Source organism: Castor canadensis, chromosome 7 (assembly GCF_047511655.1).
Source record: "Castor canadensis chromosome 7, mCasCan1.hap1v2, whole genome shotgun sequence".
NCBI classification, from domain to species: Eukaryota; Metazoa; Chordata; class Mammalia; order Rodentia; family Castoridae; genus Castor; species Castor canadensis.
This window is the reverse complement of record NC_133392.1, coordinates 43,539,644-43,564,008: the sequence shown is the minus strand read 5'-3', so window position 1 is coordinate 43,564,008 and position 24,365 is coordinate 43,539,644. Positions and strand designations below refer to the sequence as shown.

General features: G+C 35.1%; 1 protein-coding gene across 6 annotated transcripts in view; it reads right to left on the bottom strand.

The window, feature by feature from the left end:
- Prkg1 (protein kinase cGMP-dependent 1) overlaps nucleotides 1–24,365 on the bottom strand; it is a 1,207,619-nt gene that overhangs the window by 1,016,818 nt on the left and 166,436 nt on the right. For all 6 annotated transcript variants that reach the window (XM_074078871.1, XM_074078874.1, XM_074078868.1 and 3 more), the window contains exon 2: nucleotides 5,064–5,230. In XM_074078871.1, the coding sequence (XP_073934972.1) occupies nucleotides 5,064–5,230 (167 nt within the window). The remainder of the gene's footprint in view (nucleotides 1–5,063; nucleotides 5,231–24,365) is intronic.

Genomic DNA, 24,365 nt, shown 5'->3' with positions numbered 1-24,365 from the left:
CAGTTATTAGTTCAGTGTTCAAAGCTTGCAGAGAAGCCCGAATTGCAAAGTAATTTGTATGAAATATCCTGTAATGTTTTACTTTTGAACTATTGCTTTCCACATTTTGCATATTTTCTTCTTGCAATCAAATCGTTTTTCGTCCCATAGTTTAAGGCTGTGCTTTTATGGGCAACCAAAACTGGGGTGTTCATAAGAACTGTACTGTTACTCATCTGTTCTTGGAAAGTTAGCACTGCACAGGGAACTCCATGGCAAAAATCTGTATTTTATCATACTGATGGCATGATCTTGTCCAAGTTATTTAACTTCTCCAGTATTAGATTCCTCATCTATTAACATGTAGATGACTTCTGAAGGTCAGTCACTATGAAGACTAAAATTTTTAGCATCTAGAAAGTGACTAAACAGTATCTGGCATATCACTACTTGACAAAAATTATTATCATTAACACATACATCATGAAAAATGAATGATTACATTAAAACATATCACTTAGAATAACAACAGTCAAAAAACACTAAACAGACACTTGCTACTAAAAAATGTAATCTCTGCATGAAATTGTGCAAATTCTCTCTAAGCAAATCAACCATGCTAATAGACATAAATTAGATATTTACAAAATGCTAGAATATCAAATTAAATAACCAAAGAATAAAATTTTGCCAATTCTAAATTACTAAATCGGAATTTATTTCATGTTGAATAAAGGTAAACTGAAGTTTATTTTCATGATTAAAAAAAAGAGGGGCAAATGTATGAGGGTACTAACAGCTATTTCATCATAAATCATCCAATGTCTACTTGTTTAAGACAAATGGACTGCAAAAGGCATATATTTGAAAACATAATTAAAGTTTTAGAAGATCCTTAATCAACCTTTCTAACTTATACTACTGTGCAAAGAAGCTGTATCCAAACAACTCTGATCAAAACTTAAAATTGAACCGGGCATTGGTGGCTTATGCCTGTAATCCTAGCTACTCAGGAGGCAGAGATCAGGAGGACTACAGTTTGAAGCCAGGCCAGGCAAAGAGTTCTCAAGACCCTATCTTGAAAAAGCCTTCACAAAAAGGCCTGGTGGAGTGGCTCCAGGTGAAAGCCCTGAGTTCAAGCCCCAGTGCCACAAAAAACCATCAACAACAACAACAAAATGATACTGAAGTTTCTACTAGGCAGCAACTGTAAGTAGCCAAAAGAAATACAACTCATTTTTTTTCTTGAAAATGCATGTTAATATATGCACAATACTCCCAGATGACTTTTCCCCAGTCATCCTAATTAGTGAAGTTTTACCATATGACTATTCTCTTTTGTTAAAACCATGAGAAACTCTGGCATTTAGGTATTCAGTAACACTTGGGACATTGCCCAGACTTAAAAAAAAATTACTTAAAGCATATGTTACACAAGCCTTTTATGAGGAACACTTCATTTCACTAAAGAGACAGGAAAAATTGGCCCGATTTTCTTTATCAACTCCTTGAATGTTTTGCTAATGTCTTGATAGTAAGTTTGTGAAAGATCCTCTAGAGCCAATTCAACCACTTTTACTATGTTAAAGTGTTTATAAATGTTAATGCTCACAAATGGATAAGAAGTCATCCATATCAAGAACATTACTATCTAAACTTTGAGAAAAATAAATGTTGATTAAAAAACCTAATTATATGATATAACATTTCCTCCACTAAAACTGATAAAAATTTAAGTGGCAGTATTTTTAAATTACTGGAAGTTAAGGATGAAGCACAAGATCAACCATTCTTACATTGAACTGGTTAGAATTACTGTCTGAGGAAAGACTGTCAGAGTTCATAAGATCGCAGTCATTGTACCGCGTTTAACCAAACTAAAGGCAATCAACAGCTCACTGCTAAACCTGTGATTCAGAATATTGATGTGTTACTTAGAACCCTATTTTTTAAAAGATAATTAAAACAGGATTTTTAAAGGATAAAGATGATGTGCTATTTAGTCAAACTAGTAAGAAAAAGAAGATAAATTAGATTTATTAAAACTGGCTTGAAGCAATGGGGAAAAATTAATATGTTTACTTTTACTAAAGGAAACAATATAATCTCTGGTGATCATTTCTTACTTATTTGGTATGAATATATTTGTGTATATATATGTTACAAAATATTTATTTTCTTCTGTTATCTCCTTGTAAGATGTATTGACTTTATATCATAGTAGTTAAGTATTAACATCTTAGTATTGAAGTAATAGAATATCAGTGAGATGAGTGAATATTACATAAGGTCTTTGCACCTATTTCTGGAGAAAGAGTTAATGCATTTTCAATTGTACAAAGTAGCCACATCAGGTTAGGTGGAGGTATGGTCATGTTATTGTCTTCATTTGGAGTTCAGTATAGTTAACAAGATGTGCATGGGTACCAAGTTGATAAGGGGTGGACTTGTGTTAGTAAACTTCAAGTGTCAACTTGGCTACCCCAGGATACCAGATGCATGGTATCAAACATTATGCTAGATGTTCCCTTAGAGGTATTTTTTAGATGAGATTAATATTTAAAGCAGCAGACTTAGAGTTAAGGAGTTAATCTGATTACCCTTCAATAACGTAGATGGAATTCATCAAATCAGCTGAAAGCCTAAATAGAAGTAAGAGTGGTCTCTCATCTGAGAAGAGAGAATTCTGCAGCATCAACACTTTATGGGTCTGCACAGATTAGCTTTATCCTTAGCATTTTGGACCTGACAGTCTCCATAATTACATGAGCCAGTTCCCTGAGATAAATCATTTCTCCCTGTGTACATATACATGCATCCTATTTGTTCTCTTCTCCAGAGAACCCTGATTAATACATAGCCCCATAATTAAGAGTTTGAACTCTGAATTCAGACTGACTAATAATGAATCTTGACTCTATAATGAACTAGTTGAGAGACCTGGGCAGATTTTGTAACTTCACTGAACCCGAGTCTCCTCATCTATAAAAGTGAAAAAGAAATATCAGTCTTTGCCTTACAGGATTGCTTTGAGGATTAAATAAATTTTCTACATGGAAAGTACATAGAAAAAGTGTGCTCTATGTGTTGGGCATTGTACAAGATTCTCAAAAATGTTAACTATTATTTCCAAGCTCTTTCTAATATAGCTAGAAAACAGGAATGAGATGGGTAGATTTTTTAAATTATAAGTTGTTTAGAAATCTATCGTTATAAGAAATATTCACGATGAAGAAAAAATATAACCAACAGGTTTTCAGATTTCAGTTTCTTAAATGTAATACCAATAATTAACATTTGAAAATATCTGATGTAAAAGTATGGCTTGCTTTATACAATAGCTATGTTCTTAAATAGAAGCCTGCCAATATATCTGAAAAATCATGTCACATGAAGCCAATCTAAGAAATCTAGGAAGTGCTTTAAATGTGATATCTAACTTTTAATAGCTCATAGCACATTGCCTCTATTTTCATAACCTGTTCTCTGCCTTTCTTTATTTCTTGCAATTCCTCTCTTTCTTCCTGCTCATTACCCACATATACTCTTTCCCTATAAATCCATCCCTTTCTATGCATATATCTGCCAAATGTACATTATTTATGTTTTTGTTTATTGTATTTTGGTTTTACTAGAACAAAGCCTAGCTGAATATTTATATTATATTGGCTTGGGAAGGACTTTGTAATGTTGAAACAAAAGATGAAAACTATAAAGGAAAAAAAGAAATTATTACTTAAAAACTGAATACTTAATATATCTCCAGAAAGACAATAAAGGAAAATTAAAAGTGAATGAGAAATGCACAAAGAACATTTCTTATGTAGTGTCATGTATTTAATAGAAACAGTACTACTACTTTTTTGTAATTTATTATACTTTACATTAAACATCCACATAAATTATTCCATTTTAATTTTCTAACATTCATTTAAGGAAGCCAGATAACATAGTTTATCAATGTTGGCAGTAATGGTTTTTGGGGCCAGATAACACTTTGTTTTACACAACTACCTTGTCGAGCTGCACTCTTGACCTTTACCCATCAGAAACTATAGTTTCCACAACCTCCATTCCAATTGTGACAAACAAAAATGTCTCCAGATATTGTCCCCTTGTACAACAGAATTATCACCAGTTCAGAACCACTGGCAGAAAGAAACAGTATCTAACTTTTGAAAATTGAATAGGTGACAGTGTTTAAGTGATATGTCCAACTATACTTTTCCTCTTAATGACCTACAAACTTGACAGTTATGGGATGACATGAATCATGAGTCACTTGACATGGATGCTCTGGGCAAAACACTAATCACACCTAATAAGCAAGCTGTAGTTTTTGTATGCCAACTATTTTACATTACAGTCATTTCTGAACTCATATTTTCCCAGCTGATTCAGTAATTTCTTCCCATAAAAGGAAAAATGCCATTATAAATTCTAAGTTAGAAATAAGCATTATAAGAATTCAGCTAGACATAAAACATATTTACCTAGTGCATGCCTCAGTTTTTCAAACCACATTCTATCTCAGTTTGTGTAAGATTTATGAAACAAGCTAGCTATCACTCATTAACTAGGCAGCTAATATGCCATTCAACCTTTATGATCTGTCTCTATCATGAACACGTAAGAACTGAAAACATTCTCTTTTTACAGACAGAAGCATCATAGCAGGAAAAAAATAGCCATATGCTAAAATTTAAGGGTGGAGTTGAAGATATTTTGATTATCTGACCAAAAGTCCTTCCAGTTATCTTGAGTTTCCATGGAGGCTTAGTAAGCATGCTCAATAGTTTACTAGTCTGCAGTCTTACTCAATGTAATAAAGAGCATTTCTTTTTTTACACATTATCACCTCCCCCCAGGTCTGAATTGGATGCTCATATTAATATTCCAAACATGAATACTTCACATAATTAGTCAACCACTATATCTAGTAGTGTTTACCTCTTTTCAAACTGCTTGTCAACAAAAGAAGGAAAAATGGAATTGTTCCTCATAGTACATTGCCATCTGTGTGCAGGCTGATATGATGGAAAGGAAATGTTTGAATATCAGAGGATCAGAGTTACGAACCATACCTTCCATGACATACACCAGTGACCCCACATCTCCTTCTTTGATGATACAACTGTCTTTGCCATATTCCACCGGGTACATACAATCCACAATCTCCTGGATCTGTGACAGCTCCAAGTTCTTCATGAAGTCATTGTCAAGGATAGCTTCCTTTATAAGATCCTTGGACCTATGGCAAGAGAAGGACAAGTTACTGACTCATCTGACAAGCTCTTTCATAGTTTGTGAGGCTGAATGGAACCATACAATGCTCTGGCACACGACAAATAGATTTTCTTTCTAGGAATCTACTTTCTTGTTTGGAATCCAATAATTTTCTGAAAGACCTGAGAACAAAGTAGTTCCATAGCTGCAGCAAAGGCACAGAGAAATTCTCCTTTAAGCAAACTATCATTTAATAAATAAATAAGTGACCAATAAATAAACAGAAATCATACTATTTCATTATATTTCAGAAATTTTTTAACCACAAAGACTGTGGGAAAATCAAAGGACAAACATTTGAAAATTGAAGTTTGTAATTTGGCTTAAGAATGAAAACAAATACAGAGGAAACTATTTTACTACATTTAAGTGCTATAAAAGGACCTCAGGCATGCATTTTACTCCACACGATTATAGAAAAAAGCAATTTGCTTACTTATTTTTGTGTTCCTTTGCCACTAGATTTTATGTTCTATATAGTCAGAGATCATTTTTGACCTGTTATCTGATACATGTCCAATTTCTGCTATTGTGCCAGTCACAGTATGGGTGATCTAGGAACATTTAGATAAAAATTTGGAAGAGCTGGATTCCTAATTAGCTGTTTGAAACAACTGGCAGAAATGTGACAGTTTTATAACTATATCTCATGCTTCCTTAGAGAATATTATTTCTTCAATCATCTTAATTTGAGATAAGGAGGTAGCTAAAACTGTATCAAACAAGTTATTTTAAATGGCACATAATTTGATTCTGGGATTAAACACAGGTCATCAGAGAAAAAATATGTATGAATTCTATAACTGGGGTTCAGTGATTAAACAGGAAAGTTTTGCAGAACTTAAAACATGATAATAATTTTATTCACTAAAGTAAGAAGTTCCAAGCCACTTATCAAGAATACAAAATTCAGAGGAAGAAACACTAAGAAATATTTTTTGTATCATCAGACAAGTCAGAAACCAAATATGATGAAAGCCAAGTCCTTAGTAACACAGAATACTGAAAATTTTAATTGTGAAAAAACAAAACAGAAATTGGTCTTTGTCCATATTGACTCAGTAGGTGACTTTAAAGGAAATGACCTACAGTAGTAACTACTGATTAAATCTATCTCTGCCCATTTATGGGTGACTTTTCCTCTAGACCTCAGCTAAGCATCCTAGCCTTCATATATTATGTTTCCCAACTACTTGGTTTTAAATAATAAAAAATGTATATGAAATTGAAAACTATTAGAAAATTCATTATAGTAAACAACACCTAGAATGGACTGACACACTACAATTGGATCAATGTCCATGAAGAGTATTAATGGCAGGGTGGAAATGGTATGTTTAAGTGAAAAAACAAAATACACGATTGTTTTTAGGATAAGTATGTGTTTGATGAACTATGAAAAATATTTTGAAGTCCCATATACTTGGACCTAGACCTGTTACCTATAAAACTTGCATTACTTTTCTGAATTTAGTTTTTTATCATCTATAAAATGGTATTTAAGAAACTAACAACCTAACAGATTGATATGAGAAGACTAGTAACAGAATGAAATTTGTAAAGGATGGTGATAAAGGTGGTATCAGTACTAACTACAACAGCAGTAATATAAGGGGTGATCACAACATATTTAATTGTGACATGAAACAATATCAAAAGGAAATAAACTTTTGACTTTGTTGCCTTTGATGACAAAATTATTTTTCCTTCTACATTTCCCTTTATACAGTTTTGTAGAATGAGCATGCTTTTCTATGTTAACATTTTTTCCTTGAAAAATAATTCATGAAACGTAATCGTGATTTAAGAAAATTTTCTCAAAAATCTATTGCCCATTTAATTATTACTGCTTGACCATATTGGCATACTCACTATGTCTTCAGTAAGTTTGATTTTGCATGGCTTGTAGTGGCAAGATTCTTCATGTCAGGAAAAGATGGTGATGCATGGCAAGTTGTTAAAAACTTCAAGACACTCTCAAGTTAAAAACTCCTATATGTGAGACTTAAGCTTCATGGTCTTTAGATACATGATTTTTGGTGCTCTTTCTTTTAAATTTCTACTTGCCAAAACTTTGTCATGAGACAAAAAGTTGCTCCTCTTCAGCCTTTAAAACAAGATGCAAAACTTGTCTCCAGCCATGATTTTCACGAGGTTTTCCTTCCTTAATTATCATCACTTCTGACCACAAGAATACCAGTGGCACTTTCATGCTGACCCCCAAGATCTGTTGTTCTATGATTATTTTTCTAAGCACAATTTTTTTTATCTTCAAGAAATTCATTTTAGTCAAATTGCATTATACTCTCTTTTTACTCAAACTTTTTAATATTATTTGGATCAGAGAAAGAGGCTATCCCACGACTTCACAGTTTCTAACATAATAATGACTAGATCGTAGCAACCCAGAACCCCAACTTGTTCAAGCAACAGGTGGCATCTTATCCTTTGGGAAATGCTAAAAGTGTTCCATTAAAGATCTAAGTCTTAGAAGTATGGTATGATTAAATATAAAGCCCTCTTGAAAGAAAATAATTAGCTCCATCCAAAGAAGGTTAAAGAAAGTCACTTTCCTTCTTCTCATAATAGTATTATTGACCTATATTATGAAGACATCAAAAAAGATGAAGCAACAAGCTCTAACATAATCCATTCAAATTATCTAAATTTTCCAAATGTTTGGCACAGAGTGCAGATGCATTTTGGGATACTTCAGCTTCTCAAATTTCATTTTAGATGGAGAGCATTTAATCTCTAGTTTCTGAAGAAATAAACTCAAGGTTTTTATATGCACCTGTGTCATAAACCAAATTGATCAGACTGAGGATGTAGCTCAGTGGTAGATTTGTTGGCTACATGCATGAGGCCCTGGGTTTGATCCCCAACATCACAAAAATACATAAATACATACACACACACATATACAAAAAACAAAACAAACTAATCAATATGGAACCTCTGAATTATTTATCCCTTCATACAGGTATTATCAAATAACATTTTTGTCAATTAAATCTCACAAATAATCTGTGTTTGCCTTCACAGCCAGATAGACACTGTGTACCTCTGTGTAGTATTACTCAAAGATGTTCTTGTTAGTGAGAAATGCCCAAATTCCTGTCTCTTCATGTACTTTTCCTTTTCTTTCTTTCCCAAGGAGATGTAGGAGCCTCAGGTCAACTCTCATTGCTCTCTACTTGCTCTGCCACACTGTAAACTGTAACAATCAGGGATCCAGCTACCTCTTCTTTGACTGTTTTTGTTCCCTCAAAGAAATAATATGACACTCACTGTAACTAAGACATGAAGCCCCATATAGACCTGTTGAACTGTATTAGCAGCACGGGAACTAGAGAAAGCTGATATCACAAGCACCAAAAGGTGTTTATCTTCTCTAAACTAGGGTACATATTTTAACAATGTTTTTTCAAAAATTCAACAGCCTATCTGGACTGGGAGGTGTAGGAAGCATGAAGATCTTGTTGGTTTTGATCATCCCTATCTACCTCTGTGTACAAATAATTGTTTAAAAATTACTTTTTCTTCTATGCCCCAAATATGTGACTTCTTAAATCCAAATACCCTTAAAGAAAATTTGGTTATTATCATCATTCAATTATCAGTCTCTAAAATGGCAGCATTGTTGAATGATGTGATTGTAAATTGTCTCTCAGATTGGTGTGGAAAGCCCTGGTTTGTAGCATTGACAATTTCCATGGTACAAACACTCCTACCATGGATCAAATTCAAGTTAATAAGAAGTTGACCTCCTTGCAATGTTCCTAATAATTTAATAATCAGTTCTTAAATAACCCAGTACAATTTGACTCTAACATACCCTAAGAATTTAGCATAATTTAACTTATGGATGCTTAAACCAATAAGATAAAATTCCCTTTCCTTAAAAATTTCATTAGGTGGTATAATGCCCACAGATAATTAAATGCCAGGAATAGCAATAGTTCTTTCAAGCTTTCAACCTCAGAAAAATGATTTGGAAAATCTACTCCCTAATTTACTTAATGCAGATAAAGTTCCTGAATAAACACAAAGAACATTTGAAAGAATTCTCTTTCTACAATATTTAGATAAAAATGGAAAATTCTAAGATGAGTATAAGAAAATATATACCTTCTTCTCAAACAATGGATCCACCATTGTTCACTGCTAATAAACAGACCCTCATTTGTTTTCTTAACCTAATAAAAGAATATTCTACATTGTGGTTACCATACAGTAAGCCAATAATATATAAGTGGCAGTAGTGTTATTTTGAGGAGTCTGGAAGGCAAGCTCATTTTTGGTGGACAGGAAGGCCTCCCTGAGCTGAGTCCTGCAGGATAATGGTAATCTACCCATTGTCCATTGTCTCTTCCATTATAGAAATTGTGGAGGTAATTCTCACATGTTAAGAGACAGCAGGTCTCCTTTACAATCTCAAGAACTATCTCCAAAGGTCTGAAGTTGGCCCACTCTCCACTCACACCCTGCCTTTAGGAGAGTGTCCCCTCAACTGTACACAAGGCAATGGTAAATGGGCCAACTACAGATATAATCAGAAATATTAGCATTACATCTGATTCTTTTGCTTGGAAAGGACTTCCAGGCACTTATAAAATAGTCATAACCATTGAGTTACTGCTAAGCATGGAAATCAGCTAAAGCAAATTAATGGAGTACAAATCTTTATAATCAACTCTTAGAATCAAAAAAACCCATTCAATCTCTCCGTCTCTTTAGCTCTCAATGGCCAGCTATTGGCTCAACTGTTTAGAAAAATGGTAAGTGCAGTTTCAAGGTCACCTTGGTCTAAAGTATGGTCTCTGGAATTGGAAACTCAGAAGTCCAAATTCCCATTGACAATCCACAGCTTTTTCACCCAAATGTGGTCCTTGCAGGGCCCCCAACAGTTTCTAGTTACAGGAGTCCTGCATCAAGATAACTCCATCTACTGATATAGAATATTTTATTAGTCACCTATAAATGAGCAAAGTAACCAAGCAAATGCAAACCTCTCAAATCAGGTTTCTGACTGCCACAATTGCTAACATTCTGCCTAAAAATGGATCCTACACATTCCATAGCAATTTTCCTGAATGAACTCTACAGGTATAAGATGGCCAAGAGCTAACAAATAACCAGCCCAAATTTTTTAAAGATAAAATTTAATCCTGCAAAGCTATTGGCTAATTTAAATATCTCCTCAAACTGCAAACCTGTTTGCAACAACTTTCAGACTGGATTTTCATACCAAGCAACTTTGCTAGATCTATTCCAATCTTATAGCAAGAATAGTCATGAGGAAGTCAAAACCATTTGCAGCCTTCATTCCTATAATTAGCATTTGATACAAAATATTAGCATCACTGGGTCAAAATACATGACACAATAATTCTCAGATAACTAATGATGTTCATCTTTTCTCTATTTTTGGACATAGTAAATTTTTTCAAGTTGCCAATTGCCTTCTAACTTTTTTTCCTATAGTTCTAAAGCAGATGATTTAGTTCCATTGACCTAAATAATGAAATCATAATAAAATAGTTCTAGAAATAATAATTGAAGAAATAAAATAACAGTTTGCCTAAATGTCATTTTGATGATAATTTAGACATGCTCTGCTGTAATGCTTTCTCCTCACTGCTTGTTGGTTAAAGACAATACTAAGTAGCTCTTGACATCACTAGTTAGATATTAACAGATCATACAGCTTGTATTAATTGAAGAAAATTATTGTTCTTTGTGTTCATCAACTTCCAAAAAAGTCAGTATTAAAAGTCTCCCATTCCAACTATTCAAGTCATTCACTTCTCCAGAGGCAGATGCATATTACAGCTAATTCATACTAGTGAGCCTAACTTAAAAGAAGGCAAACTCCAAAAGACCTCAGATCAAACTCTTGCTCTATAAGCTTCCTCTTTCATATCATAGAAGTAGAATTCTGGGGTTTCACAGCAGTGTTATAAAGTGCTTACTTGAAAACAAATAGATCATACATATCACATTACAGAATAGAAGAAATACATGACTTGATCTATTAAGAATTAACTCTAGATAAAAGCTTTGAGGAAACTAGGAATAGAAGGAATGTACCTCAACATTTTTAAGGCTATATATAACAAACCTATAACCAACATCATGCTTAATTGGGAAAAACTGAAACCATTTCTCCTAAAGTCAGGAACGAGACAAGGGTGTCCACTCTCCCACTCCTATTCAACATATTCTTGGAATTCCTACTCAGAGCAATAAGGTAAGAAGAAGAAATAAAAGAATACAAATAGGTAAAGAAGTAATCAACCTATCCCTGTTTACAGATGACATGATCTGATACCTTAAAGACCTGAAAAACTCCACCCAAAAACTCCTAGACACATAAACAGCTTATAATGTAGTAGGATACAAAATCAACTTACAAAAATCAGCAGCCTTTCTATACATCAACAATGAACAAATTGAGAAAGAATACAGGAAAACAATTTCATTTACGATAGTCTCAAAAAAAAAATCAAATACCTAAGAATAAACATAACAAAGGATGTAAATGACCTCTACAAGGAGAACTACAAACCACTGAAGAAAGAGATCAAAGAAGACTACAGAAGATGGATTGGAAGAATCAACATAGTAAAAATGGCTATACTACCAAAAGCAATCTAGATGTTCAATGCTATTCCCATCAAAATCCCAAAGACATTCATCAGAGATTGAAAAATCTATCCTAAAGTTCATTTGGAAACAAAAAAGATCACAAATAGCCAAGGCAATACTGAGCAAAAAAAGCAACAGTAGAGATACCACAATACCCAATTTCAAACTATACTACAGAGTCATAACAATAAAAACAGCATGGTGTTGACACAAAAACAGACATGAAGACCAGTGGAACAGAATAGAGGACCTGGATATGAATCCATGCCCAACTTATTTTTGACAAAGTTGCCAAAAATATACAATGGAGAAAAAATAGCCTCTTCAACAAATGTTGCTGGGAAAAATGGTTATCTGCCTGCAGAAAACTGAAACTAGATCCATGCCTGACACCCTGTACTAGCATCAACTCAACATGGATTAAGAACCTTAATATCAGATGTGAAACCTTGAAGCTAGTACAGGAAAGAGCAGAGAATACACTAGAAACAATAGGTATAGGCAAGGACTTCCTCAGTAGAACTCAAGCAGTCCAGCAACTAAGAGAAAGGATTGACAAATGGGACTATATGACATCAAAAAGCTACTGCACAAAAAAGAAATGGTCTCTAAATTGAAGAGGCCACCCACAGAATGGGAGAAAATCTTTGCTAACTATACATCAGACAAGGGACTGATAACCAGAATATTCAGGGAGCTCAAAAAACCAAACTCCCCCCAAATCAATGACCTAATAAAGAAATGGGCAACTGAACTAAACAAAACTTTTTCAAAGGAAGAAATCCAAATGGCCAAAAAACACATGAAAAGATGCTCACCATCCCTAGTCATAAAGGAAATGCAAATTAAAACCACACCAAGATTCCACCTCACACCTGTTAAAATAGCTATCATCAAAAACATCACAAACAACAAATGTTGGCAAGGATTCAGGGAAAAAGGAGCCCTCACACACTGCTGGTGGGAATGTAAGCTATGGAAAACAGTATGGAGGCTTCTTAAAAAACTAAAAGTAGACCTGCCATATGATCCAGCAATACCACTCCTAGGGATATACCCAAAGGAATGCAATTCAGGTTACAACAAAGGCACCTGCAAGCCCATGTTTACTGCAGCACTATTCACAATAGCCAAGTTATGGAAACAGCCAAGATGCCCCACTACTGATGAATGGATTAAGAAAATGTGGTATCTATACACAATGGAATTTTACTCAGCCACAAAGAATGAAATTTTGTCATTCACAGGTAAATGGATGGAACTGAAGAACATTATCTTCTTAAGTGAAGTTAGTCAAGCTCAGAAGGCCAAAAATCGCATGTTCTCCCTCATATGCGGATTATAGACCTAAAACAAATGCAGCAATATTATTGGACATGGGTCACACTAAGGGGAGGCTGTGCAAGGGAGGGATAGGGCAAGGAAAGGAAACCAAAATCTTGAATGTTGCTGATGTGCTCACTGTAGAGGAACAAATATAGTAATCTTAAACTGGCCAAGGCTGCTATGGGAAGGGGACTAGGAAGTAGTGAAGAGGTCTGGTGGAGATGAACCAATTTGTGTTGTAATACATACATGCATGGAAACAACACAGGAATCTCCGTGTATAGCTATTTTTATCTTAAACTAGCAAAAATGCCATATTTTTTCTTATTGTCTTTTATATTTTTTCTTCTATAAAATCAGAGAACAGAAGGGCAGAGATGGGGAGGTGGGGCAGTGGCACAGAGGGAGTAAGGGGGGAGGTGGTACAAATAATGTATATACATGTAAGTAAATGCAAAAATGATACCTGCTGAAACTGTTCCGGGATTGGGGGGGAATGAAAGAGAGCAGTGGAGTGGGTGAATTCAAGTGTGATATTTTTGATACATTGTAAGTACTTTTGTAAATACTCCAATGTACCCCCACCCAGCACAACAATAATTTAAAAAATTAGCTAGTTGTGACATTTAGATGTGCAAACTGCAAAACTGAGCAGTGATGGAGAAGGAAACAAGTGGCATATGTTTATATGCTGAGTTGCAATTTAAAATTTTAAAGCAGTTTTTTAACATTTCGAGGAACTAAATAATGGAAATCTCTTAGAACTCATTTGTTTCCAGTAAGGTTAACATGCTTGTACAATGAACAGCCATTAAATTCCTCACAATCCTGGGCAGCCCTACCTGCAGGGCATAGATTGGATGCCATGCAGCTATTAGTTGTTTGAAACCCAGAAGCTCAAGCCATCACCACATTTCATAATTGTCATTTCCATCACTGCAATGGCTTGATTTTACAACTGATCATCAAAGAAATCATTTTAGAATAATTCTGTTGTTTAGATGATCCTCAAACATAGTCTGTGGGATAAATTACCTCACCTTTTAAACTTGTTTGAATTCAGAAAGGAAAACAACATGATTCTTTACTAGCCATGTCCCCCTGCCTCTCATTCCCCAGTGTGTACTTTCTCTTGACTGAAATGATGACTTGGTTAACTCACCCAAGTCATCTAGTTCCAGAAAACTAGAGCCAAATTTTACCCTGTTACAGTATCTTACATGTCTTAGGGAACATAGCATCTATGCTGAAGTTCAGTTTTATCTTCAAATATTATCTGAAGACTATTTTCACTAGGCTTTAATACATTACACGTTTTGAGTCTTCCTGAAGAGAAATGGCATACACATTGAGAAATATTAAAGAGAACTCAAATTTTAATTCTTAGTCCAGGTTGTAAAAGCTCTGTGGTTTCTAAGTTTCTTAACCAAACTGAAAACAATTAACCTAGCACTGACAACAACATCAATCGTTACCCTAGTAGTGGTAGGTACCACTATTAATATTTATCAAGTAGTTACTTTGTGTTCTGCCTCATTTTAGTTTCACTATGACCCTCTATGTTTGCCACAGTGGAATTCAGAGAGTTATGTAATATGTTCAATGATGCACAACTAGCATAAAAGGTAGAATCAGGACTTAAAGATAAATCTGTTTGACTTCTGAGACTACATGCTACTAAATTGTTTGACTCCTAAGCCCAAATTACTAAATCATATTTTACAATTTCAATAAATTATCCTTAATTATAAAACCCAATAGCAAATGCTTTGCTCATTTCTCTCTAATTCTGCAAAGGTAAGAATGTCATGCTTGGGTAATATGACCTTTTATTTGCAAAGACCATTTCATGCTTTCAAAACAGTCCAACACCTGACATTTCATTCTTTTATTACCCAAACCTGTACATGAGGTAGAACAGGTGTGACTATTATCCTTATTTGACAGGACAGAAAACAAAGGCACAAAGAGGTCAGATGCCCTCAGAGTTCATGTTAGAGATTAGAGTAGAACTCCGGTCACTGACACCCAGTTTGAAACAAAGCACTGTTCAAACCTTCATTTATTACATGCATATTTATAGTCATTCATTCATATTTTGTCCTTTGTCTGTGTATGTTTCTCTGTCTCTCCCTTTCTCATACTTGAGCAATTTAAAAATACTCAGCAAGTTCACTGCAACAGCAGCAGCAGCAGCAGGGAACTGTACCCATTTGACAATAATTCTATGGTTTAAAAAATTCTGCAATGGTTCATTCAGATGCTCTTTCTGCTCTGATTCATTTCTACATTAAAGAAGTTTGAGCAAGATTTGCAGCATTTATAGAGCAGTAACCTCAAAGCCAGAAACACTTACAGAATTTAGCAATGGAACTCAACTTATTTTGACTACAATATGGTCCCTATGTGCTCTCCTCTTTGTCTTGAGCACACCCCATCCTCTCTCAAACTCTCTCCTCACATTTTACACACACTGACCCAGATGGCCTTCATATGCAAACATGGAAGAGAAATAAAATATACAAAACTTTACTATCAATTAGGATGAATGTTTGATTCTGAATTTCACATAAAAAGGATCCTGTCATTATGTTTATAGAATAAAGTATACTTCAAGAAAAACTGTAAAAATATCAGTATTTTATAATTAATATATTAATGATGTATAATATAGATACATTTCTGGGAAGTCTGAGTATGGGATACTAAACAGCTACTTTCCATGTATGTGTTTTTACAGTGGAAATCTAATATGCAGAATTTGCAATGTTAACAAAACATTTTAGTGTAATCGTTCATATACTCTAATCTGAGTTTATTGCCTTAAATTCTCACTGAGGAAGACAGAGAGGTTAGGAAGAAAGGAAGGTAGGGAAAGAGGAAGATGAGAAGTCCAATTTTTTAGCCAAAATCCACTACAAACACTTCACTTACAACATTGTCCTCTAAAGGTTTGTCCCTTTCAGTGACAAATAGTTAATATTTCTTATCTTTCCAACACAACAATTCTAGTTTCAAAATCAACCCACTGCAGGTAAATCCAGGCAACAGTGAGTGATGAATTTAAATTTCAACCATAATTATCCACAAAGTGATTTAAAGAGTGACCTACAGTTGCTGCCGACACAAATATATTTATGGAAATAAGTCCTACTTACAATCCTGAAAAAGCATTCCTAAAATGTGGGTTTTGTTAAAATAAGGTCACAATCATCACTGACAGAACAGTAAAGAAAGAGAAGCCAAGGAGAGTGTAATAAATAAAGCAGAAAACACCAGGTTCATAATTCACATGAACGGCAAGCAGCTTGTTTTCAAGCACATGATAGAACACTGTTTAAATGTCTTTGGCTAGTCAAAGGGCAAACGTAAGGTCTTTGCCGAGCTGAAGTTCCAGAAGTCAAGGACAGGCTACAGAAGGGACAAGAGTTGGCCTCTGAGGTTGTAGAGTACTGAGTAAAATTAGGTTCTAGAGATACACAGTTTAAAGAATTAATTCAAAAAGAGTTTAGGTAGAAAAATTAAAACTAAATTCAAGACACTGGCACTTCAATTTGAGGCAACTAGATGGAACAAAAGGATTCTGAGAGCAGACAGAGGTGGCACTTTCAGAATATTCCTGAGACAGATTCTCAAGACTCTGGGGCATGGGAAGGGCTCTTTTATGAAGTGTTTGGGTTATGACCCACCCACTGGTGGGAATGAGCTGTTAAAGGTGCACAGGTATGTTACTATAATTAATAATAAGGTATTATGTAATTAAAAGAGAGATTTTAAATGTTCTCATCATAAAGCAATGATAAATATTTGAAGTGAGTGACACACTAATCACTCTGATTTCTCCATTCCACTCTATGCATGGATTATGATATACCTTTGTATCCCATAGATCTATGCCATTATTGTCAATTACAAATAAAAGAAAATCAAAGTGCAGGGATTTCTGAACAAACACTTTGCACAAAGCCCTCCTACAGTTTCTACTTTTTCGTTACTTTGGAAAATGAACAGGGAGGGCAGAGACAGGGTGAAGGGATGTGAAGAAAGACAGGTCATCTGCAAAAACAGTCTTACTTCCCTTATGGGTAGGCAAAGTCCAAAGGGAAGCAATGTGTAGAAGAAAGCCTTTTGAGTATTCGTATTTTAGTCACTTCACTATATATGCTATCTCATCTTACTCCCCTAATAAAAACTTACAGAAACAAATGTTAGAAAAACAGTCTAAAGCCCTTCCTCCAGACCATCTTGCCCCAGGTGTATTAGCCTCAGAAAGCAATCTGCTCGGTCTGACCCTCCTGTTGTTCATTCATTCATTCACTCAATAAGCATTTCTTGAGTGCCTCATGTATGACACTGTGGTACGCACTGGGGACACAGGGATAAGTGAGGTAGACAGGATCCCTGTTTTCTTGAAGCTGAAAGATAACACAGAGGTAAACAGTAAACATGTCGTCACTAAAATACAGGAAGTGTTGAAGATTATAGAAAGGGTGCTGAATAAAAGGGAAATAAAGACCTATCTGAAATGAAACATTTAGGTGGAAGTTTAAGATATAATACATAAATATATGGAAATTTCACAAGGAAACTCCCTCTATAGCTATCTTAAACAAAAATGCCTTTTTTTCTGCTACAAAATCAGAGAATGGGGGCAGAAAAGGTCCTGTCTGGAAGGTTGGTACTAGTGAAGAGGGCAGGACGTGAGGAAAGGGAGTGGGAGGGTGAATACAGTGCAGTACTGTGCATACATGTACGTAAATGGAAAAACAAGACCTGTTGAAACTATTCTCAGAATGGGGAAAGGGGGAGTGAAGGAGAATGATGGAGGGGTTGAACTCAAGTATGATATATTGTAAGAACTTTTATAAATGTCACTATGTACCCCTAGCACAACAGTAAAATAAATAAATAAATAAAAAGGTGACCCACTCCATCAATTATGTAAAGGAAAGGCACTTAAAACATGTGACAGAATATTTTCAGGCTTGAGTTTAGAGAAGAAAGCCCCCAGGCTAGAGCTTTTTGATCAGGAGATAGTACAGCTGGAGACAAATTTGGAGACATAGCAGGGCCTGGTTTAGACAGGAACTTGAGGGCTAAGAGAAAGAATTACACTCTTAGGGAAATGGAAAGCTATTTAAAAGAGTGAAACAAGCATAGTGATGTAGTCTGAATTACATCTTAAAAGATCACTAGGATTTCAGTGAATGAACTGTAGCAATTACAAGTGGAAGGAAAGGAGAAGGAAAACTCAGAGAGGGTATTGCACTATTTTCAAGCAAAACATACTGGTGGCCTAGATAAGGAATGTGACAGTAGAAATGGAAGGAAGTGTGAATAACTTGACAGTATATTTTGCAAATAAAAGCTACAGAATTAGTGGTAGAATGAATGTAGGGATAAGGTTTCCAACAGAACTGAAAATTCATTGGTGCTGTTTCCTGAGATGGTTTACATTTTAATGTAGCAGGTTCCTGGTGACCAAGTAAACCTACAGGTGAGGCCAAGGGAGAAGATCCCACAAAAGGATATGGAAAAATAGTAGATATATGGAAAGATACCAAAGGCAGTGTGTAATGCCGACTTACACAGGCAAGACCTATTGTCGGAGCCAGCAATGGGACCTTGCCTGTGTGAGTCGGCATTACAGCAGTGTATAAGGAAGGTGGAGGAAAGATGGCATTTTTTTTAAATTCATATGTGCATACAATGTTTGGGTCATTTCTCCCCCCTCCACCCACCCCCTCCCTTACCACTTACCCCACCCCCTCCCTCTCCCCCCCCACCCTCTCGATAACCGGCAGAAAGATAGCATTTTAAAGAAAAGGAAAGACTAACTTTTCTTTTTGATTCCTTCCAGAGTCATAATTTTTTATATGTAAAGCTTTAAGTCACTGGTCTCTGTAGCTCTGATATCATTCAATCACTCATTACAGATGAATATTGAACTATAGTGTGGCACTGCTCTCCTTATACTAATTTTTAAAATTACTTTAAAATATTCTTACTATGGATTTAGTCCTCAGTGTTTTTTAAGCATAAAGGTATCACAGCAACTAAACCATGCTTGCAAACAGAATCACTTAAAAAGAAACCCAATAAAACTTACTCTTTCCTCCATGTTTAAAAAACTGCACAGAGACACATACATAGCATTCTAAACAGATACATACAAAAGTCTACCACATTTTTTGTGGCATAGTTATACGTTAAAAAAATTAAAAACCCTGAGTGTTGAAATAGCTTGCATTCCTCCTCATTTATCAGGGCAAAATGACAATCAACCTGAGCTAAATCAAAATTAGACTGCCATCTTTGTAGTGAGAATAATTGTTGAGGAAATAGACTTGCTAGCAACCTGCCAGGATAATCCATGCAAGAGACTTGCTTAACAGATTTGATTCTCCTACCAATTTACTGCAGATAAAAAAAAATTAGGCAGAAAGGCAGGCAATGGAGAACATCAGAGTGATTCAATATTAATCATATGTTGACTCATTTGACATCATATAAGCCTCATTACCCTCCCCTCCTTATTTCCTAAGCTGAGAATTATATTGTAAATGACACCATTCAGAGAAATGACTGCACCATGAGCAGCATTAAGATTTCTCTGCCAAATATAGTATTTTGAAGTTCTAAATGTCAGTAAGGCAAAGCTTTAGTGCACAGTTAATAAAATGAATACCTGTTCTCACTTCTGATTGTTGAAGTCACCATCATGCTTATTATTTTCCCTTATATTTGTGGATAATTTTTAGCCAGTAAAAGTCAGCTCCTTGGCTACCTCAAATATTTTTGAAAACATGGTTTGGAATAAATACATAAGGAAAACATAAATAATTTTAATTAAAATCCCACTTTTTAGAAAATGATGACCTGCCTATCCATGCTCACTTGGAATCTGTGTAAATATTATGGAATCATATGCTCCTTTGATAACTTAAGATAAACCTGGCATCTAGTTTTCTTACCCTCTCTCCGATACACCCAACCATCAGCTTCATAGCACAATATGGGGATTGCCAATATGTCACCGCTCTTCTTAGTGAAAATCCCCAAAGTAATTTGTAACTTACCCTCATCCCCCATCTATAAATCTGGCAAAATTCAAGCTTTACTAAAGCTTTCAGACATCTGTTACTTAAACTATTATGACTTTTTCCCCTTTTTGTGATCAAATAGTCTTGAGAGGTCATTTCAACTTATTCTGACCTTGTTACTCAGTTTGCCCTATAGCATGTCCCTGAATCACACCCCAACCTCAGGAATACTAACCCTCAATCCCCTTTAGGATTGTGGTGATAACTCCCCCATTCAATGAATCATATCCAAACTCTTTCTTTGTCTTCTTCATCCTTTCTTTCAGGTGAAATCATTTGGCATTCCTTATATTGGTATTAATGGTGTTTCTGAGTAATTATATATTTTCCAAGTGATCATACAGAACCCTCTCACCATTCCTAAGATCACCAGGGTATTTACGTGTTAAAATCATTCTCCACCCACATTGAGCATCAGAGCTGAATGAGGGGATTTCTGATAATACAGACATTCAAGACCCACCCATCATGAATTTTTTTATTTCAATTGGCCTGAAGTACAGTCAGGTGTTGGTATGTGCACTGTCACCTAGTTACAGCATAGGAAATATATTTTAATAATAGATTCATCTGTTCAGATATTTCAGCTTTTGTTACACTAAACTTTTGCACATAGTTTACTACACCCCTCCCCCTATGCATACAGTCCTTAAGTTTCTGTTCACATTAAGGAAAAAATTAATCAATACAATAGAGTCACAATCCAAAATAACATTTTGGAAAGTGTGAACAATGTTGTAGAAAACATCACATATTATCAGAAAGTTGATAATAAGAAATTATAAATACTAAACTTTAAAAATAAAAGAATGGCACATAGACAACCACAAGAAATCTTTTGATCGCTATTCACATGGAATCAAATGAAAGTGACAGAGTTTGCCAGGATATTTATTCTCCGAAACATTTGCTTTGCTCTGCTGATACAGCATAAATTTGCTCAATTTCCAGATCCCTCCCATTTCTTTGTCTCTTCATCACTCTTATCTCTTCCCTCTGTGTCCCTCTCTTCTGCCCTCCTTTCTGTCTCCTCACTACCAACAACAGAGAGATTCTAACTCTCTGTCTTTGCCTCAAGTTCTCAGTGTCCTTAATATTTATAGCTCTTGGGGCTGTATTCTAAGCCAATTTTCTCTTTTCATTTAACATATTCTCCTTAGATAATCTTACTGAAATTACTATCTATACATTGATGAGGCCTAAGTCTATATCTCACATCTGATCTCTTTCCGCAGCTCCAGAGAGTAAGGGTTCTTGCCTGTAAGATACCTGAAGGTCACCATGATCAAAACTGAATTCATCTTTCCCACAAATATGTTCTATTTCAGGACTCTTGTCCTCTATTAGCATCACAAATAGCAATGTGAGGTCACCTTTTGTCTTACCTCTTCTCTCAAATTCCATATCCAATCACCAAAACTCATTGACCATTTCTACCTCCTAAGTATTTCTAGATACCCTCATCTAGCAACTGAATTTTGCTTCTTAATCTCCAAACTGGTCCTCAATCTACACAAAATCTCCCTCCACTCCTTTCTACAAAATGTAATGAACAAACCAAAACAAATTCTACATGTGAAAACTGCAAAATCCAAATAAGGTCTACACCTTAGCTAATAGCACATTACAGCAACATAAATTTCCTGGTTTTGACCCACAGTATGGTTATGTAAGATTCTATCATTAGGGGAAACTGGGCGTACACAAACCCTCTATACTTCTTTTGTAATAGTACTCCGCATTACTTTTAATTCTCTATTTCAAAATTTAAAGTTATTTTTAAAAAGGAGTCTGATTATATTTTTTGCTTTCTGCCTCACTTCTTTTTAAAGCCTTTGCACAACTTATGACTGCTCTTAAATAAGGCCATCCTTACAATGTCTTTCAAACCCTTTTAAGGCCTAGTCTACTGCATGTTCCATTTCCCATTTCCCTTTTGGACTTGTATGACAACTGTACTCATCTTCTTTTAGTTTCTCAAAAAGGATACTCTCTCTCTTGCCTTAAAAACTTCAAATAAGCTATCCCATCTGCCTGAAACAGTTTCCTCCCATCTTTGCTTGGCTTGTCATCTGCCTATTTTTCAAATTCTTGCTAAATGTCCCTTCATCAGGGAAGTCTTCCCAACCATCTTCTACTGATTCATTCCCTCAATCTAGATGAATGATCTCCTCTTTTAGCAACTCCCAGAGCGCTCTTTACATTTCCTTTTATAAAAGTCCTCATACCTAAAATTTCTTGCTAAATATCTTCCCTTCACCAGTAGTTCATAAACCCAAAATGGACAGGGAATTCATGTCTGGCAAGAAAATATTTGTGGAGTAAATTAATGAAATGAAGCTTTCAACTTGCAGCTAAAATTCAAATCCTCCATCCATTTCATCACCTTCCAAAGGTCCCTCTGTACTATTTATACAGTGGTATGAAGAGTGATATTACACTTTTTCATAATTGTGAATACTTTTTACAATAGTTTATGAACCAAGATTTCAGGGTGATGCTGGGGAAGGTAGTATATTATTTCAGATTGACCATGAAGTGTATGACAGAAGAGGAAATATGAAAGGCAGACATTCACTGCTATTTTCTTGACTATTATCCTGCCATATGTGCTCAACTGTTTACATTTCTAATGCAGTTTACAATAACACAAAGTGCCTGGCATCCTTCTAAAGCATTTTCTAGTCTATTGCATGGATGTCACAATGAGTACAACATCATTCCAAGAATCAAAAGATATCCAAGCTGCAAGAAATCAGCAGAGATTCAACCCTAGTTGTGAAAATGAGGAAGGGAACAGAGCAGAGTTAATTGATGCTACAGCTAGTATTAGAATATAGGTTGCCTGAAGTCAGTGGTAAAACTGCCTACATTTGTACTCAGATTTTAGAAATTTCAATGTCACAATTTGTAAATATTTTTACTTAGCATATTAAGCCTTTGACTCATTTTTATTGAAATCCTGAAAGTACAAAAAAATAGTTAATCCTCTCAGTTTGGAAGCAATGAGAATGAAACTCAGATTTCTGATAATGGTAGATATAAGTATCAGTTGATTGATATTAAAAGTTCTACATTTAGTTTTGAGAGCTCTAAGAGTTTTTAAGACTCTTAAAAACTCTAACATTCTTAAGTTTTGTTTTCTTATGAGTTCATTTTAAACTAGATTCTAAAAGAGGGAGTAGGAAGATAAAAGTCATACAAAGCTGCATGTCATGATCCAGGAATAAATTCATTAAGAAGAGAAAAGGTATGTTGGTATTGATTTGGGAGTGGGTGGGGGAGTTTAAGTTAATACTTTAACAATGTACTGTCTTTCACTGGCACCTGTACCATTTCTCTTTTCAATGCTAATTTTTTTCATAAAAGGCATACAACACACATCTTATCTACCCATTTATGCAGAAGATTTCTTAGTCTGTGAATTAGTGTTCACCATAATTCACTTGAGTGAGATTTAATATCCTCCCTTTGATATTAAAATCATGTTTAAAAGCTTGTAAGGGATAAGTAAATAAATAAAGAACTAGACCATCTCTTTTTCATATTATCTGTGCTAGGGTTTTAGAAATCAAAGCTCTCCACACTCTTGTCCAGAAAAGCCAGGCAGCAAATGTTTGCATGACAACCATGTAGAGTGACTGCAGAAAGACCCCATTCAGGTCTCTTCTGCTACTTCCTCAAGGTTTGGCCATGATTCTATGGCCTCAGTCACCTCCTCTGCAAAATGGCATAAAAATAACATCTGCCTGTAGGGTGTTGTGAAGATTAAGGTAAATAGGACAATAATTTAGATGACTGAAAATGATAAATGAAAAATCAATGGCAGTTATCATCAAAATGCAGGAGCAGGACTGGAGGCACGGTTCAAGTGGTGGAGCACCTACTTTGCAAACATGAAGCCCTGAGTTCAAACTTCAGTCCTACCCAAAAAAACAAAATCCAAAATGCAGAAGCAGTGGATAGAGGGCAGGAAGAGGAAAGGTATGTTCTTCTTTGAAAGAGTAGCACAGGTGTAGA